Source organism: Geotrypetes seraphini, chromosome 3 (assembly GCF_902459505.1).
Source record: "Geotrypetes seraphini chromosome 3, aGeoSer1.1, whole genome shotgun sequence".
In the NCBI taxonomy this organism is placed as follows: domain Eukaryota; kingdom Metazoa; phylum Chordata; class Amphibia; order Gymnophiona; family Dermophiidae; genus Geotrypetes; species Geotrypetes seraphini.
The window spans coordinates 396,827,050-396,847,324 of record NC_047086.1 but is presented as its reverse complement, the minus strand read 5'-3'; the positions used below and the strand labels follow the sequence as shown (position 1 = coordinate 396,847,324).

General features: G+C 43.5%; 1 protein-coding gene across 1 annotated transcript in view; it reads right to left on the bottom strand.

The window, feature by feature from the left end:
- The window catches only part of KIF6 (kinesin family member 6), a 511,469-nt gene that overhangs the window by 479,818 nt on the left and 11,376 nt on the right, over positions 1 to 20,275 (bottom strand). The window contains exon 2 of the mRNA XM_033938641.1: positions 5,471 to 5,571. Within this exon, the coding sequence (XP_033794532.1) occupies positions 5,471 to 5,571 (101 nt within the window). The remainder of the gene's footprint in view (positions 1 to 5,470; positions 5,572 to 20,275) is intronic.

Sequence of the window (20,275 nt, the reverse complement as noted above, 5' to 3'; positions counted from 1 at the left end):
AGTCTGCCCTAAAGTCTTATGGATGCCTATATGCTGATCCGGGCTTCTTCTTCTGAAACTCCTCCAGGCCGCGGCTTCTACTTGTTTGGCCGTGGGATTCTCCGCGAGGGCTGGTATTGCTGCTGAAAGACATTGTGAATTCTGCTTGCCTATGGGCCTTTTGTAGGTTCCTGGGTTATGGACCGCTGATAGATAGTTTTCCGAGGCCTAAGAAGAGAGCAGTGTCTGTTTGATTAGCAGCATATGTTGGGTTTTATATAGTTTTATTTTCCTTTTTCTTGTTGCCATTATACTTGTGACCTTCATTATTATTTTTGGTTTACACGAGGCAAGATAATCTTAAGGGAGGTCATGGGAGGGATTTTTGTGGGATTCTCTGTTCAGTGCTTGGATGGGTAGACATTTGTAGGGGGTGGAAGCTGGGCTTGGAGTTTGCATGCGATTACAGCTGAGGTTCAAGGTTCTTGCTTGAAGTATTGTCATTTGCCATTTCCACTGCGATTTCGTGTTTCACTGTTTTTTCACACATGCCTGATTGTTATATTTCTTTTTGTTGATGCCAGGTTCTCTGCCTTTATCTAGGGGATTTATTTATGTAGCGTGGGTTGGCCTTGGATTTATCATGGGTGGGGAGGGGGTGCACTTCAAAGTCTAGGTGCAAGGAGGCACAGGGCTGTGAGGGGGATTTGAATGGATGTAATGGGGCATTCTAGTTGGGCGGGGGGAAGGGAGGGGGGTATGTGTGGTTGTGTGTGTAGGTGGGGATGTGTGTGTTGGTAGTGGGAGGGTGGGGGGGATGGGTGAGAGGGGTGGGATTGGTGTGAATGGTGTGCTGCTGTCTGCAGATTTGGTGACCCATATTCAACTTACAGACCTGGGCATTGGGAAGGACCAGGGAGGAGTAATTAGAGCACAACTACTGCAATGGATGGATGTTGGTGGGGGGGCTAGCTAGGGGGCCTTCTATCTCTAAAGGTGGTACACTTGACCTTTTCAATTATTTTGTATGAAAGCCCTTGATCATGGTTAAGCTTAAAATATCTACAATGAATGTGGACGTGATTCATTCTCCCATCAAAAGAAAGAAACTTTTCAATTAGTTCAGGAAGGAGAAGGTTGATATAGCATATTTAAAGGAAACACATCTCTCTGCTGTTGAACATGCCAAATTCCGCAGGGAGTGGGTGGGAGAGGAGTGTTTCTCTTCTTATAACACGAAAAAGAGAGGGGTTGCAATCCTGTTTCACAAACAATTGCCCTTACACATTCTTAAGATCTTGCAAGATACTGAGAGGAGATATGTGATTGTAGTGGGGGAACTGTGGGGCCAAAAATGGCTGTTTTGTAATCTCTATGTGCCCAATGTGTACAGTCACCAACTCTTTTCAAACTTGATAGCCAAGATCGCCACATACTCAGATTATAAGCCTTTAGCGAGGGGAGACTTTAATATCACTGCGGACCCTGCCCTAGATTGTAATCCGGCGAAGACATGTCCGAGGGACCATGAAGCCAAAGGGTTTAATTTTTTAACTTGTCAGTTGGACCTATTGGATCTTTAGAGGGTCTTACACCCTACAGAATGAACTTATTTATACATTTTACTCTTTTCCTCATTATGTTTATGCCCGCCTGGATTATTTGTTGGCACTGCCCTCTCTGCTCTTACGGGTTACTGGGATCGCGATTCTGGAGACCACCCTATCTGACCATTCTCCCTTGGTTATGGATTTGCAGGTTACATCGGAACCCCTGGACCGTAGCTGGAAATTTCCGTGCCACCTATATAGAGACCTAGAGTTTCATTGGCATCTTAGGGACCAATGGATAGATTATTGTAACAACAACCAGACACCGGATGTGGATCCAGTGAATTTTTGGGAAGCCTCCAAGGTAGCGATTCGTGGGTTTATCATAATGACCCAATTTTCTTATCTTGACCCTCGTAGGGATCCCACATGGGTATCCCATTTATTCTGTATGGTGTTAACTAGTTCTGCATTGTTTACTGATTATACAATCTGTGTTGAAATTGCCAATAAACATATTTTTTTTAGAAAAAGGAATGGAAGCCTTTAAAGTCTGTGAAAACTGCGACTGCAGTAGCTCTGAAAGTTCTTGTTTGAGCATAGCCCAGATCTCCTCCTGGAGAGACAGTGCCAGTACTGGAAGAGACATTAGCATGGAAGCAGTCTGTTGTTCTGGCTGTCAGGGCATGGGAGCCCTCAATGAAGAGGCACGCCTATGAGAAGACATCATATAGATGGAAGGATAGAGATACTTGATGCGTCAGCACTATGAGTCGAGGAAGTCTATGCTTGAGAGAATGCAGTGGTATGCCTAGAAGGAGAAGAATGTTTATGCTTCTTAGTTTTACATGCGCGTCCCTTGATGTTCAAGGCATAGATGAAGATGATATTGAGTTTTGACTCTGTAAGGAGCCCGACACCCAACGCTCTGGAGGCTGAATCGATGCCAATGACTCAGTCATAGAAGAGAGTGTCGGGTTCCAAGTTCTCCGCCATGATCGATGTCAAAATGGTACCAAAATGTTTTTCAAACTTAAGTTTTTGGGCTTTGAGTGACATCTTTGCATATGGAGGCCAAGGACACAGCTAATATCCCAATGTTCAGTACCCACACAATGGACACTCCAATTACCGTATGTGGATTAGAGCCTGAAATGGTCTGATTACATCAAGAACCTTAGTCACTAGATATCCTTTTTGACATAGAAAGGAAAATGACTGATGCAAAATCAAAGGGCTCAATTGCCCAGGGAGCTTGAGTAACTAGGACTTCAAAAACAATCAGTGCTCCAGGGGAAAAAAGGACCCAGGGTGGCCTAAAGGCCGAAAAATGAAAAATTGATGAAGATGAACCACAGTTGAGTAAAATACTGAACATGGTAAAAACAATGAACTATGAGGAAAATAAGTATGTGAAGGCACAATATAAGGTTTGACAAAATGAAGAGAGAACTGAAGACACAGCTTCTCAGCTCCAAGGAAAACAAGGAATTGATGGACCCGTAAGCCAACATTGGGCGGGAAGGCACCAACATTTGCATGGTATAGGCACTGCCTAAAGGTTTAAAGTGACAATGCACTTGGCAGTTTCCATACCATATTCCGTGGATGAGAATATTATCCTGCTTGTACTCAGAGAAACAGAAAGTATTAATATTCATCGTTCTCTATTTAAAATATTGCTGTTAAACTAGTTATATACTTTATGCTGCTCTCCCTTAAACTCCTGAAAGCAGTTATGAATAAAACAGTGTCACAAGGAACAGGATGCCACTTATTCATGTGACATCTGTCAATAAGAAAGAATGGGCTTCAGTAATTGTGAAGTAAGGTATGGCTCCCTTTGTAACACGGTTAAAGCCTCATGATTGAGGAGAAACTGCAGGGAACAAGTAGAGCAGTTTCTGAAAAAAACTAGGCAACAGCAAAATGTTACTGATACAGACTAAGTATTCCTACTCATATGTATGGCTGAAAAGAGGCATAAGAACATAAGGATTGCCATACTGAGACAGACTGAAGGTCCAACAAGCTCAGTATCCTGTTTCTAACAGGGGCCAACCCAGGTCCCAGTACCTAACTAAATCCCAAATAGTAAAACAGATTTTATGCCGCTCATCCTAGGAATAAGCAGTGGATTTCCCCAAACCATCTCAATCATGGCCCAAGGACTTCTTTTTTGGGAAATTATCCAAGCCTTTTAAAAACCCCGTTATGCTAACTGATTTCACCACATTTTCCGGCAATGAATTTGCAAGCCTCCTAGTCCTAGTATTTTTGGAAAGAGTGAACAAGATCCTGTGAGAAGAACCAGGCTTCTGAGACCAGGAAATGTCGGCCGAGGAAGACTGCTGGAACATTGGCAACTCTGGCCCCATGGGCCACTATGAAAGGCAGAATTGCTTCCTCCCAGTGGAATGCCACAATCCATCTTGCCCAAGAGAGAGACAGAGAGAGAGAGCTCCCTCACGATGTACATACGCCACTGCCAGGGCGCCAAAGAAAACTTGCACTGCCAGGGTGAGTAGCACCAGCTGAATTTCTAAAGCTCCAGAAGAAAGATCCACTATTGTTGCGGACCAGGAGTCCAATACTCTTGAATAGAGCAGGCCCCACAAATCAGCCTGCAACCCAAAAGCATTCATGCTAAGAGTTATCCACTCGGATATCCGAAGAAGCCAGCCCTAGCCGAGAGCCACTCTGAAGCCTCCATCTCAAATTGCTGCTATCTGGCTTCGTCTAGGAGAGTGATCATTAAAGGTGGAAAAACTCAGTGGAGATCATCAAGAGAAAAGGGACTCCTGTCAAGGGCGCATGGGTGCTCTGGCCCTGGGATTGCCTCCAAGGAGGCTGCCTGAGCCCCAGAACCTGCAGATAAACCCAGGCCAAGAGAGCAGGACAATCCAAGAGAATTTTAATCTGTTGACAAAGGTTCCGTCTACTCGCCCTAAGAAGAAATGCATGACCCCGTCTGGAGACGAAGAGAAGCCCTAGAAAATCCAGAGACTGGGAGGACGCCCCCCCCCCCCCCGTCTCTTCCTGAACATGCCCACGTCTGGTGGAGATGGTAGTGTCTCTGCTGCAGAAAAGGGAAATCCGCAAGAAGTGGGTGACTGATCATAAAACCAGAATAGGTCTCTAAATCACCGAGCTCTTCTGACACAAGGAAGTATAAGGAGCATCCGTGTAAACCCTCATTCATGGTACTGGAATAGGTTCAAGCATCCCAAAGACTAAGAGGAGCTGCAGAATATCGCAGACCCTGGACTCTGTTGCCAGAGTCCAAAAACCAAGCCAGAGGCAGGCAAAGTAGGATTAACAAGTGTCCGATGTAAGTCAAATCCACTCTAACAAAACAGTAGAAAACAGTTTGCGAGTGCGCCCCCCCCCCCCCCCAGTGTGGACAACACACCCGCCCCATGACAGGATATACATACAGTATTGAGTGTTAACAAATAATGTACTGTAGGGCTCCTACTACACCATTATCACAGTAGAATCAATAAGAAGTGCCACACTAAAAAAGAATGCAAAAGAAAGGACAACTAAAACAGATACTGTTTCCAAATAATAACCACACATGAAAAGTGATTACAGCGTTAATTTACAAGTTACAGTTCTAACAAAAAAGCATTTTGTTCCCTAATTAAAGCATTGTTGGGTTCTGCTTCATACCTGATTGTTGGCAATTCCTTGTTCTCTGTTAGGAGGGTACTGTACCTTTTGCAACCCTCCCACTCATAGAATAAAGTTGTTTGTTCTCTATAAGAGAACAAACAATTTTATTTTATGAATAAGATTTTGTTTTCTCTATCAGCTCTATTTCCTACCCTGCCTTCTAACTTTGATCTCATTCTTTTTGTATGCTTTGAGAGACAGTCGCCTAATGACCACCTTCTGATTTATAACCATCTAAACAGGAAAAAGAGGAATAAACTCACTTAAATTTATAGCTCTCCCGTTTGTTGTTTACAAATCCATCTGCTAGGTCACGGGGCACAATAATCTCCAGTGCTGAATTTTCTTCCTCAACTGAATAGATCTGCAACAATCAACATATATATTACAAATAATTATAATCAGAGCAATTCTATAATGGAGTGCCCTTAGTACAAATTATCTAGTGGCCTCAGGGTGCACCTAAGTCTTTTCAGAATTCTAGTGCAAAGCCTGTATTGGCACAATGAAATCTAGGCATATACAGTACACACACACTTAGAATAGGTCAATCTCTGATATAAATTGCTTTAGAATACAGTAGTATTGTAGCCGTACTGATAAACATTTATAAACAGAAAATGGAAATAAGATAATCTTTTTATTGGACTAATTTTAAATACATTTTTTACTAACTTTTGGAGACCAAAATCTCCTTTTTCAGGCAGTGGCATACCAAAGGTTATATGGGAGGGCTATAAAATGATCGGCCCTGGATATCACTGGGTAAAATACTGAACATGATAAAGACAATGAACTATGAGGAAAATATATGAAAACTAAGTATGTGAAGGCACAATATAAGGTTTGATGCGCTGAAGAGAGAACTGAAGACACAAATTTTCAGCTCCAAGGAAAATGAAGAACTGATGGACCCGCAAGCAAACATCGGACGGGAAGGCACCAACATGCATATGGTATGGGCGGGGTTGAGAACTCCTGTACTAGTAGATTCCAGATGCAGATTTAACTCCAAGAATTTCTAAACACAAGTGATGCTTATTTTCACTAGGCTCCTAAATTTAGCTACCGTATATGCTGAATATATGGCAAAACAGATGATCTCGGTTTATATTCAAAACTTTCTAACCTCCCACCTCCCACGATGTCAGCTTTCCTACTATTCCCTTCCTCCTAGAAGTGGCCCTCCTCCTCCACTGATGCCACCGTTGCCAACCCTTCTGAACTGACAGAGTTCTCAATGATTCCCTCCCTCCGAAACAGGTATGGCTCACACACTTAGGGCTCCTTTTATGAAGGTGCGCTAGCATTTTTAGCGCACGCACAAGATTAGTGCACACTAGCTGAAGAACTATCACCTGCTTAAAAGGAGGTGGTAGCGGCTAGCGCGCGCACTAAAACCGCTAGCGCACCTTTATAAAAGGAGCCCTTAGTTCCTCCCCTTGGACAAAACCCCTGCCCAGATCCACTGGAAGCCTCCCCAGGCCTACCATACCACTCTGGTGGTCTAGTGGTACAATGGGGCAGGAACAATTGCCATTCGCTCCTGCCCATGCTGTCTCTATGACAAAACTGGCTGTCCAACTTCCAGCATCAATCTTGCAAGGCTGCTGTTGGAAGTCACAGCAGCCATTTTTACCACAGAAACAGCATAGGCAGGAGTGAGTGGGAATCACTCCTGTCCCAATATGCCACTAGAGCACCAGAGAGGTATGGTAGAACTGTGGAAGCTACAGGTGGGTTCTGGAGGGGGGGGAGGAAGGAACTAAGTGTGAGATGTGCCTATTCGAGGGAAAGGTTTCAGTGAGAACTCTGCCAGTTCAGAGGGGGGAATAATGGCAGTGACTGCAACAGAGAAGCAGGAGGGATACTACCAGGATGGAGAGAATGGTAGATATGCTGGACATTGCAGAATGGGTAGGAGGGGAATGCCAGACACCAAGGAGGTAGGAGGGAGGGGAATGCCAGACACCACAGGGGAGGAGAATGCCGAACACTACAAGGGACAGAAGGGAAAGAAGGAAAATGGAAGAGAAGGAACGCTGGAATATGTACCATCAGATTATATTCAAGTTAACATTTTTCCCCCAAAAAAAGGGGGGATGCTATCTTTATATATATAATATTTAAAAAATTAACAACAGTGAGGTCTTAGTAAGGGCAAGAGAGTAAAGTTAGAATATAAGAATAGCCATATTGGTTCAGACCAATGCTTCTAACAGATGCAGTTAACTGGACAGCAATGATATTTAGTGCTACTATTAGCAGAATAGCTTTGGTGTCCAGATTTAGTTGAATTTTGGCTATCATCTTCAGCAGCTGCAACAAATCTCTGTATATTGAAAAGACAAGTCTGACACAGTGGTCCATGCCATGATAATATCACAACTAGACTACTGCAATGCCCTGTAATCTGGTCTAACTAAAAAGAGTTTGCATCAGCTGTAACTAATTCAGAATGCTGCACCAGGACTAGCTCGCCATGCATAACTAAATCAGTTCCTAATACCTTGTTGAACTATATAAACAACTTGTCTTGAGTTTAGCCTCCCATCTGTTTATCCCAAAGCACTCTGTCCACCCATCTTGTCCTCATCTAATACCTGCATTTGACCCCTCAGCTAAAAATTAAGCTGTATTATAGAAAAGCATTAATGTCACATCTATGTTATTTGAATACTATGATTTGTGTATATTAGATGCTTCATAAATATTGTTTCCCTTTTAGTATGTATTATATCTCTCTTATTTGAATTTCAGTGTTGTTAATAAGTATATTTCTGAAACTATTTCATGATAGTCCTATTATTAACTTTCAATTTACTGATTTTAACTCTACCTCATTCATTGTATTTATGCTTATATTTGGTCTTTTTGCTGCTGTTTTACTGTTAACAAAAACTTAAAGTGGCAATATTTTTAAAGCTGTCCATACTGGGGCTCCGTGGATGACGTCACCCCCACATGTGAGAATATGCTTCCTGCTTGCCCTGGGATAACTAGTAAGATAATTAAATTTACTGATGACACAAAGTTGTTAATTCACAAGAGAATTGTGAAAAATTGCAAGAGGACCTTGTGAGACTGGAAGACTGGGCATCAAAATAGCAGATGGTGTTTAATGTGAGCAAGTGCAAAGTGATGCATGTGGGAAAGAGGAACCCGAAATATAGCTATGTGATGCCGAGTTCTATGTTAGGAGTCACTGCCCAGGAAACGGATCTATGTTTCCTTGTTGAGGATACATTGAAAACCTCAGCTCAATGTGCAGTGGCTGCTAAGAAAGCAAATAGAATGTTAGGAATTATCAGGAAAGGAATGGAAAACAAAGATGAAAATATTATAATGCCTTAGTATTGTTCTATCGTACGGCCGTACCTTGAATACTATATGCAGTTCTGGTCGCCATATCTCAAAAAAGATATAGCACAATTAGAAAAGGTACAGAGAAGGGTGACGAAAAATGATGAAAGGAATGGGACGACTTCCCTATGAGAAAAGGCTAAAGCAGCTAAGGCTCTTCAGCTTGGAAAAGAGAACGCTCAGGGGTGATATGATAGAGGTCTATAAAGTAATGAGTGGAGTGGAAAGGGTAGATGTGAATTGCTTGTTCACTCTTTCCAAAAATACTAGGGGACAAGCGAAGAAGCTACTACTGTTAAGTAATAGATTTAAAACAAACCAGAGAAAATATTTCTTCACACAACGTGTAATTAAACTCTGGAATTCGTTGCCAGAGAATATGGTGAAATCAGTTAGCTTAGTGGGGTTTAAAAAAGGTTTGGCTAATTTCCTAAAAGAGAAGTCTATAGGCCATTATTGAGATGGCTTGGAGAAATCCACTGCTTATTCCTAAGTTAAGCAGCATAAAATCTGTTTTGTTACTTGGTACTTAGGACCTGGGTTGTCCACTGTTAGAAACAGGATACTGGGCTTGATGGACCTTCGGTCTGTCTCAGTATGGCAATTCTTATAAAATAGAGAGCATTGCCCAAGGGAAAAAGAGCAGATCTAAAAGATGTATTGAAGAATCATAGTACAGTAATGTCATTTCAACAGCTGTAGCAATGGTAGTCAACACTTTATCGGGTCTCACTGTAAGTCCTTACACGAATCTAGAATGTCATTGCACCAAGAAACAAATGAACTACCTCAAAAAAATATGTTAGCTTTGAATTAATTCAAATCCTACACCTACTGCTGCTTCTCGAGACAGTATATTCCTCATCTGTACTAGCACTTATAGCTGAGCAAATGTCTTTGAAGATGAAAAGCAAAAACAAATGTGTAAAAACCCAAAGAGAAGGAACATTTAGGAAACATGCTGATGAGTGTTTATAGCATATGTACAACATATGTCTGCTGAGAGTGACCAAAAAAAAAACCAGTAGTGGTGACCAGATGAGTAAGGCCGAGTAATCCAACATTCATATTCTTTTTTAAAAAATAAAATAGCACACAAATCACAGATGTAAGCAATGTTTGGACTCAACATAGGCTGTGTTTCAGCATTGTTGCCTTCAGCAGAAGTCCGTCAAAGTACCATTCGTGATTGTCCCTCCATATCTCTGCAGCTGCTCATGGTCTCCATCAACTTCCAGGAGTTTGTAGTAGTGCTGCCCGATTCACCGATTCACTTTGGTGAATTGATTCGAATTGATTTGTTTTCGTCCAACTTTAGTAACCGTTTTTTACCTCAAAACCATCCAAGTTCAAAACGTCCAAATCCAGACCATTTGAATGTTGGAGGGGCCAGCATTTTGATAGACCGACCACATAGACATATCAATAGAGCAGTGGGGCACCTTAGAGGGCACTGCTGTGAACTTCACATAAGGATGCCAAATGTACATCTCACCATAACCCCCTTATGGTGGGCCCTCCAAAACTTCCCCAAAACCTACTATACCCACCTTTCTACCACCCCAATAGCTCTAAAGGCTGAAAGTGACACCTATATGGCAGTATAGCAGGATATTGGTGAGTTTTTGTGGGTTCACACTTTCCAACATAAATGTAGTAGTTAAGAGTGGCTTATGGGCCTAGGTCTTCCTCTCTATGGTTCATTAGCACACTCAGCAGGCTATTTAAGACACCTGTGTGTTGCTCTACTAGGCTTTCCCATACCAGGTGCTGCTGTTCTAGAGACAGTTATGTACTGTTTCATTCAAATTTGGGGAGGGTGGGAGAGGGTCAGTGAAAACTGGAGGAGTGTGGAGAGGTCATATCTTAACCCTTTCAGGACCAAGGGACATATTTGTCCCATAACTTTAAAATCCTATAAATTTTGATTGGGATAGTCTACAGTTCTAAATTTGATATGTATGGATTCCATATGATACTGCCTTTATGTAAACAAACTGGTTCCGACATTCATTCATTAGCGTCGTTGCCAGATTGACGAGAAGATTCACTTGCCACACTGTCCATAAGCCAGAAGTGTGATTTTTTTTAAAAAAAATAATGATATTTCACAAAAAAAATCAATTTTTTGGCATCTGCAAGCCCTTTTTACCATAAAAATGTCGTCAAAACCACAAAAATTGGCCTACGATCCTTATGGTCCTGAAAGGGTTAATCCCTCCCATGATCATCTGGTCAGTTTGGGTACCTTTTTAGAACTGAGATGCTTTTAAAACAGGTCTAGCTCAGAACATCTAAGTTCCATCCGGGACGTTTTGGGAAAGGTTTATTACTGCAAGACATCTAAGTCTAAGCCTGCCCATAATACGCCTTCAACACGCTCCCCTTTAGTCTTGGATGCACAGTGGCTAGGACGCCTCGCAAAATGTACAGAAAGCAAAGTTACTTACCTGTAGCAGGTGTTATCTGAGGACAGCAAGCAGATATTCTCACATGTGTGTGACATCATCCATGGAGCACTGGTACAGACAGTCAACAAGTGAACTGTCACTTTAAAAACAAGAAGACCACCCACACCATGCATACGTCTGTGCCTTTCCACCCAAAACCAGCTTATGGGACCATCAGTTCAATAGCAAAGCTAAGAAGCCAACTATGGAAGGTGGGAGGGTTGTGAGAATATCTGCCTGCTGTCCTCAGATAACACCTGCTACAGGTAAGTAACTTCACTTTATCCGAGGACAAGCAGGCAGTATATTCTCACATATGGGACTCCCTAGTTGCAAATATCATGCCTCTAAGAAGAGGGTTATTGACAGCTACCATGAGCCTGGCAAAACCAATAGGGTTGGATGGAAGTCGGCATCCAAATAGAGAATAAACTCTGTAGAACTGCTTGGCCAAACTGACTATCCCATCTGGAATAATTCTCCAAACAGTAGTGGGATGTAAAGGTGTGAATTGAGGACCAAGTGGCTACTTTACAGATATCTTCAATGGGAATGGAACATAGATGGGCTACTGAAGTCAAACTCTAAGTACAGTGATACAGCCTTCAAGCATTAGCCCAGCTCAAGCATAGCAAAAAGCATAGCATAGTCCACCAGCCATGTCGAGATGGTTATCTTGGTTACAGGGGCTCCAAGTCTGTTAGGATCAAATGAGAGGAACAGCTGAGTGGAAGTTCTGTGAGGTTCGGTCTGATCCAAGTAATAACCAAGAGCACATTTACAGTCCAATGTGTAGAGTGCAGCTTCACCAGGGTGAGAATGAGGTCTTGGAAACAAGACAGGAAGAACTATAGACTAGTTCAGATGAAATTTGGAGATGATTTTCGGGAAGAATTTCAGATGAGTGTGAAGAACCACCCTATCATGGTAGAATGTTGTATAAGGTTGATCTGACACAAGTATTTGAAGTTCACTGACTTGGTGTGCAGATGTGAGAGATATGAGGAATACTACTTTTCAAGTGAGATGCTTGAGGGATGAAGTTGAGAGTGGTTCAAATGGAGGCTTCATTAGAGTAGAAAGTACAACATTAAGGTCCCAAGTCACCAGAGGAGGCTTGAAAGGTGGCTTGGTATGGTATGAATCTAGATACCACAGGATGTACAGATAATGGTGTTTTGTCCAGTGAATTATGAAAAGCACTAATAGCACTTTGATTAACTCTGACTGAAATAGTCTTAAGACCAGAGTTAGAAGGTGTAGAAGATGGTCGAGAACCAATGGGAGAGGATAAGTGATCAGGTCTAGTAAGTGGAGATTACATCAGATTGTGAAGCGAGTCCAATTGAAACGATAGCAACACTGTTGGGAAGGTTTTCTGTAAGCTTCAATGATGGCTGACACTGGTGCAGATAATGCAAAAGCATCTAAATTCTGAGAGAGAGATACCATGCTATGAGTGCTAATGAATGGAGATTGGGATGGAGAAGAAATCCCTCTTTCTGTGTCTGTAACGCTGGAAACACTAGAAGTGAAATGTGTTCTCATGCAATGAGTTGGAGGAAGAAAGGGAACCAAGGTTGTCGTGGACATTGAGGTGCTATGAGAATAATGGTGGCTTAATCTTGTCGAAGTTTGAGCAGAGTCTTTCTGACTAAAGAAATTGGGAGGAAAGCATAAAAAAATTTGTCCTGCCAATCGAGGAAGAACGCATCCGACTCCAGATGATTGGGAGTATAGAGTCTGAAATAGAAAAGTGGAAGTTTGTAGTTGTGGGCGGACGCAAAGAGATCCACTTCTGGCGTCCCTCACTCTGCAAATATATGATGCATACTGGTGGAGTTGAGTGACCACTTGTGCAGTTAAAGAAGCTACTCAACTTGTCGGGTAAGACATTCTGCTTTTCTGCTAGGTAGGCTGCCTTCAGGAAAATGTTGTGAGGAATCATCCAAGACTAGATTTATATCACTTGTTGAGAGAGTTGGCGAGACTCCGTTCCACCCTGTTTATTCACGTAATACATGGTTATTTGGTTGTCAGTTCAGATCAGCACCATTTGATTGAAGAGATGATCTTGGAAAGTGCTCAAAGTTCAAGAAAGTTGATATGAAGAGTTTTCTCGTAAGGAGTCCAACTGTCTTGAGTATTGAGGCCATAGAGGTGGGCTTCCCAACCAACATGGAAGCACTGGTTGTTAAAATCTTTTGATGTGGGGGCACCTGAAATAGGAGGCTCTTGGAGAAATTGTTCGGCGATAACCACCACTGATGTGACTTTTAGAGATGTGAAGTCACTTTTATCTGTTTTGAGAATAGACCGATGGCCTGAGAACATTGGATTGAAAGTGCCCATTGAGTTTCTCTGAGATGTAGATGGGCAAATGGAGTTACATGTACTGTAGAGGCCATGTGGCCGAGGACTCACAGCATTTGATGTGCAGATATGTAGCGACAAGAGGAAAACATCTGGCCAAGACGATTGAGTGAATCAAGTCTCTGTTGTGGTAAGAAGGCATGAGTTTGAATCTTGTCTAGTAGGGCTCCAATGAATTCCAGAGTCTGAGTAGATTCTAGATGAGAATTCTCATAATTCACTGCAAAACCTAAGAGTTCTAGTAAGCGAACTCTAGCAGTCATGGATTGCAGAGCCAGTTGAGTACTGCACTGGCTGCCATATATGGATAAGTGTAGTGATACATGTTGGTAACAAAAATCTCATGCATGAATACAGGATGTCCGGGGCGGTTGGAGAGACCTCCCAGGAAAGAGACTTGGGAGTTATGATCGACAAGTTGATGAAGCCGTTTGCGCAATGTGCGCCGGCGGCGGTAAAAAGGGCGAACAGAATGCTAGGAATGATTAAGAAGGGGATTACGAACAGATCGGAGAAGGTTATCATGCCGCTGTACTGGGCCATGGTGCGTCCTCACCTGGAGTACTGCATCCAGCACTGGTCGCAATACATGAAGAAGGACAAGGTACTACTCGAAAGGGTCCAGAGAAGAGCGACTAAAATGGTTAAGGGGCTGGAGAAGTTGCTGTACAGTGAGAGATTGGAGAAACTGGGCCTCTTCTCCCTTGAAAAGAGGAGACTGAGAGGGGACATGATCGAAACATTCAAGATAATGAATAGACTTAGTAGATAAAGACAGGTTGTTCACCCTCTCCAAGGTAGAGAGAACGAGAGGGCACTCTCTAAAGTTAAAAGAGGATAGATTCCGTACAAACGTAAGGAAGTTCTTCTTCACCCAGAGAGTGGTAGAAAATTGGAACGTTCTTCCGGAGTCTGGGGTTTTTTTTGCTAAATATTTGACTGGTTAACGAATCATCTTATTTCATGTAACATGTTTACTTTTATAACTTTTTGCAAACCGCGTTGAACTTCTGGTTAAGCGGTCAATAAGCACAATGTTATGTTATGGGAAAACACCATCCAGGGATTCAAGACAAAGTTGGACAAATTCCTCCTAAACTGAAACGTATGCTTGACTCATTTAGAACACTGGTCTTTGACCTGGGGACCGCCGCGTGAGCGGACTGCTGAGCATGATGGACCACTGGTCTGACCCAGCAGTGGCAATTCTTATGTTCTTATGTTATGTTCTTATGACCAACCAATCGTCTATGTAAGGTAGCATGTGAAAACTGTATGAGTTGAGGAGTGCAGCTACTAATTCTAAGCACTTCATGAAAACTCGGTGCTGATGCTAGACCAAATGGAAGAATCTTGTACTGAAAATAGCATGTTTCCACTCGAAAGTGAATGTATTTCCTGTGAGCAGGTAGGATGGAAATATGTGTATACCTCTTTGAGGTCTACAGAGCAGATCCAGTCATTCTTCTCTAAGAGTGGTAACAAGGTTCTCAGTGAGACCATGTGAAACTTCTTTTTCACCAAGTAATTGTGAGTAGAATCCTTGGCCCCTCTCTTGCAAGAGAACTTGTACTAAGGCATTGAGCTGGAGGAGAGTTGAGAGCTCCTGATGAAGGAGGGTCTTCTCTGCTGGGAGTTGAAAATAGACTCTTTTGAAAGATGGTTTCTTCTGTAAATGAAGGATATAGCCTGAATGATAACTTAAAGGACCCAACGATCTGATGTTATTAAGGACCAGCGCTGATGGTTATGGATGAACTGACTTCCTCTGGATAGAGTCTAGGGCAAAGGTTGAGAAATACCAATTATGCTCTCTAGAAGCAAGTCAAAAGGACAAATGTTAATTAGATTGAGGTGCCGCAGAGGTCTTCTGTTGCCTCTGTTGCATAAGGCACCTTTGAGTTATTGACTGAGCAGGTGCAGAAGGCTGGTGATATCTTTGCCTTAGATAATAAGCAGATCTCCTAGAGGTGTTGGAATATCTCTGTGGTTGCTACGACTGGTGAGATTTCAAGGACAAGGTAGTCATGCAGTCAGTATACCTTTTGATTTTCTGTGTGGCTTCCTCTATAGAGTCTCCAAATAAATCATACCCTAAACACGTTGGAGAGACAGTCTTGAATGTTAGCATCAAAATCCAAGATTCTTAGCCAGGCTTGTCTTCGCAGGGCTATGGGAACCACAGAAGTATCAAAAATATCAAATGTAGATCAAACCATGTATTTCCTAATTTCCAGGAGATCATGCATAAGATGTTGAAAAGAAGAGTGATGCTCCAGAGAGATGCTCCAATGGAATATACTGGTCATAAAGAGACATTTTTTGTATGAGAGACTTTACATAGAATGTCAGGATTTATCCAGAGTTCTGCCTTCTCTTCCTGGTGGAGTGCTGGCATAAGTCCTAGAACTATGAGCCTTGTTCAAGGTGGACTCCACAACCAGAGATTGGTGTTGTAATTGTGTTCTGTCAAAGCCATGACAAGACTGAATCCATTATGTGTCCAACTTTCATGGAGCTGCTGGGTCATGAAGTGGAGATTCCCAGTTTTTAAACAAAGCTTCCTTCATGCATTTGTGAGGAGGAACCTTTATGCAGTCTTTAAGATACTCTTTATAATCTAGTGCATCCATAAGTTCTGCCCATAAGGCTCTGTTTCAGACTCCAAATTTATCAGGGGTGCTTACCCATCTGTCTGATGTACTTAGTAAAAGACAGACTCTCTAGCAAAATCAGCTGCCATTGGTTCTATGACATTAGATAATATCTTAGTAAAAGAAGTAAGATTTTTTTTTATTATTCATTGAAATAATTTTCTTGAGTTTGGCAACAATAACATATGGCCATTAAAAAAAAAGTTAAGAGAGAGGAAGTGACGTCGTCGTGGCTCATGGCAGCCTAGAGCGATAGCTCCGCGGACCCCGGTGCTGTTTTTCGCTGCCTTCGCGCGATTTTGCGTGCCTGCACCTCTTCTTTCCTTCAGCACACTTGTAAAGCTGTCTGCTGCACTCTGATGGCAACTCGAAAGAAACAAACGGACATCAAGACATTTTCCTCGCCGCTCCCGCATGGGCCGACTAAAGCTAGCTCCAAAATGGCGCCCGACCCGACGGCAGCTGTGGAGGTCTCGCTGTCGGAGGCAGAGTTGCCGACATTTCATCAGGAGATGCGCGGCTGGTTTCAAGACCTAAAAACGGAAATTGCAGCGGTTCGGGCTGATATACACACAGTTGTGGCTGAACTGAAACGTGAGGTGGGTGAGATCGGAAGTAGAGTGGGAGAAACTGAGGTTACTGTGGAGGCTCACAGCTCTGAATTGGCCCAGCTGAAGGGCAAGATTGCAACGCTGGAGGAGAGAGCTGAAGTGAGCACCCTAAAAATGGAGGACTTGGAGAATCGCTCCAGGAGATGCAACCTTCGCTTTCGGGGTGTGCCGGACACTGTCTCCGATTCTCGCTGTATGGAGGTGATTGATCATATCTGTATTCAGGCACTAGAGACTGCTGGCTTACCTGTGGAAGTGGGAAAGCCATTGCTTGATAGGGCTCATCGCATCCCTGGCCCTCGAGATGTGAACCGCCCTCGTGATGTTGTGGCCTGTTTCCATCGCTATATGGATAAGGAGCATGTGCTTAGGGCGGTGAGGCGCTCGGGAGGAACCGTTAAATGGGAAGAAGCGGACATTGATATCTATCCTGATATAGCTCCAGCAACCCTGGCCCGCCGTCGCACGTATAGAGATTGCACCCGTATACTGCAGGAGCACAGTGTTCGATATAGATGGATTTATCCCATTGGACTGGCTTTTACACATGCGGGCAAGACCTACACTGCAATAACTGTGGTGGATGTTCAGGCTCGACTGGTGGAAGCAGGTTTGATGGCAGCTTCAGAAATGGCTCCGCTTCCGCAGAGGTCACCTGTGCCCACATCAGGAAGAGGGCTGGGATGGCAGAGAGTGGCTAGATCGGCTACAGCTCGTCGCCCTTTGGAGGCGGCCGCACCCTCACCCACTTGAACATTTGTATTTGTGCAATGTGATTAAGAAATTTTGTGCTGTGGCTGTTTTCTCTTCTCTTTGCTGAGCGGCATCTGTCGCGAAGACTGTTTATAGGGCTTGTTCTGGGGGTCCCTTTGTGAACTGTCTCTCTACACTTCCTGTACCGTGGTTACCAGGTGCTTTGGTGGCTGGACCATGTGGGGTATTGTTGGGGGGTTGGGGGGAGGGGGGGGTGTTGGTGCTGGGAAAAGTAGTAACCGAGTGCTTTCTTGTATGATTGTATGGAAGTGTGTTTGTATAATGTTTTTTTTCAGGTTGCGATTGCAGGGGTTGGATGATTTGGCTGCTTTGGAACTATTGGTTGATTTGGTAATGATGTGCTTTTTCTTTTCTGGTACAAATGGATAAACTCACTTTGCTATCTTATAATGTACATGGTCTGAATTCTCCACAAAAACGACGCTTGTTATTTAAGGAACTGAGCCGCCTGAATAGTGCGGTTGGATTTATTCAGGAGACCCATTTTCAATCTCACTATGAGAAATTGCTTACACACCACAACTATCCACACGTTTTCCTTTCTTCTAATAAGGTCCGGAAAAAGACCCAGGGGGTGGGCATCTTAATACATAAACGTGTCCAGGTGGTATTGAGAGAGGTGGTGCGGGATGTTGAGGGCCGCTACATATTGGTCAAGGCTGAGCTGGATGGGAATTTGTATAGCTTGCTGAATGTCTATGCCCCAAACGCTGGTCAGGGGGCCTTCTTTACGTTGTTAGAGCGTATGCTGTTAGATCATGTAGAAGGTACACTCCTTGTGGGTGGGGATTTTAACCTTACTTGCTATCCTCAGGAGGATAATTCAAATTCTTCCATCCGCTACGCTAGAAGCGACAGAAGAGCATTGCTGCGCTTCCTGCGTAGGCATGATTTGATAGATGTGTGGCGTTATTTACATCCAGACACGCGAGATTACACATTTTATTCATCAAAACATAATTCATATACTAGAATTGATATGTGGATGCTACCTCGTATTGCTTTGCCTCGAGCCCTAGCCTCCAGTATTGAGCCCCGGGTGTGGTCGGATCATGCTCCTTTGACTCTGGAGCTACAGGTTGGACAGGTTAGAGGCGGCCGTCGCTTGTGGCGTATGAATGACTCTTTGTTAAAAGATCCCAATACCTTGACTCTTTTAGAGACTGATGTCGAGGAGTTTTTTGTATTCAACGACATAGCTGACATTAATGTTGCAATTCTTTGGGAAAGTTTTAAGGCTACCCTTAGGGGTTGTTGTATTTCGAGAGGGTCGTACAGAAATCAATGTCGAGTGGCACGCAGATTAGAACTGGTGTCTCGCCTTCGACGCCTAGAGAATGCTCACAAGAGAGCCCCGTCGGTGGCTGGGAGGGTTGCGTTGACGGAGTGCCGGAGAGATTTACAAGAACTTGATTTAGAGGGCATGGCTTGGGCCCTGCAGAGGCGGAAACAGCGGTTTTTTGAATGGGGTGGTAGGGCAGGCCGCTTGTTAGCGGCACAGATTAAGCAAATCCAAGCACAACACTCCATAACTCGGATTCGTAATGCTTCGGGTCAGCTTTGTGTAGATGATGGGGACATCCATCAGGCTTTTTTATCCTTCTATCAGACTCTGTACACTCCGGAAACTGAATCCACGGAGGGGGAGATTGATGCTTTTCTATCTACCGTCACCTTGCCTTGTTTGGCGGAAGTGGATGCGGAGTGGCTTTCTTCCCCTATTCAACCCGCTGAGGTGGTAGCGGCTATACGTCATCTGGCTGCTTCCAAGGCACCGGGTGTTGATGGCTTTTCCCCCCTGTTTTATAAGAAAATGGAGGCCCATATAGTCAATCCTCTGACTAGATTGTTTAATTCTTTTTTGGAGGGGGATTGTCTGCCGTATTCGTTTCGTCAAGCAGCGGTTTCCCTTCTTCCTAAACCTGGGAAAGATCCCCTCCTTTGTGGGTCTTACCGCCCTATTTCATTGTTAGGAGTGGATTATAAGCTGTTTACCCGTATTTTGGCAGTCCGGTTGCAACGTTTTCTGCCTTACCTAGTGCATGGAGATCAATGTGGCTTTATTTCAGGGAGGCAACCTGGTGACAACATCCGAAGAGTGTTAGATCTTATTGGAGTGGCCCATCAAAATTCTGTTCCGGCAGTCCTGTTATCAGTTGACGCTGAAAAAGCCTTTGATAGGGTTTATTGGCCGTTTATGTTAGCGGCCTTGAAGAAAATGGGCATTTCGGGTGCTTTTCTACACTGGGTGACTTTATTATATGCTGCCCCGGAGGCTTGTTTAAGAGTTAATGGAAGATATACTGCTAATTTTATGATCCGTAGAGGGACTAGGCAAGGGTGCCCTTTGTCACCACTGATTTTCGCGCTGGTCATGGAACCTTTAGCAGCCTCTATACGTGCGAATGCTGCCATTCAGGGAATTGTGGTGGGTGGTGAAGAGCATAAGATTTTATTGTATGCCGATGATATTTTGTTTACCTTGACCCACCCACTTCGCTCTCTGACAGAGGCGCTTCGTGTTATGGCTACATTTGGGGCGGTGGCTGGCTTTAAAATCAACATCGAAAAATCTGAATTGCTTAACGTTTCCCTTCCGGACTTGTTGGTGACGGACCTACGTGCTAGGTTCTCGTTTCGATGGGCGGCTAAATCCATTAAATACCTTGGTGTGCGTATATCTCGAAGACTTTCTGACCTTTTTGAATTGAATTACCCCCCGTTGCTAAGAACTGTATTTGCTGATCTGGACCGATGGGAGGGATTGAGATTGTCTTGGATGGGTAGGATTAGTGCGTTGCGTATGAATGTATTGCCTCGTTTTTTGTATCTGTTCTCCTGCC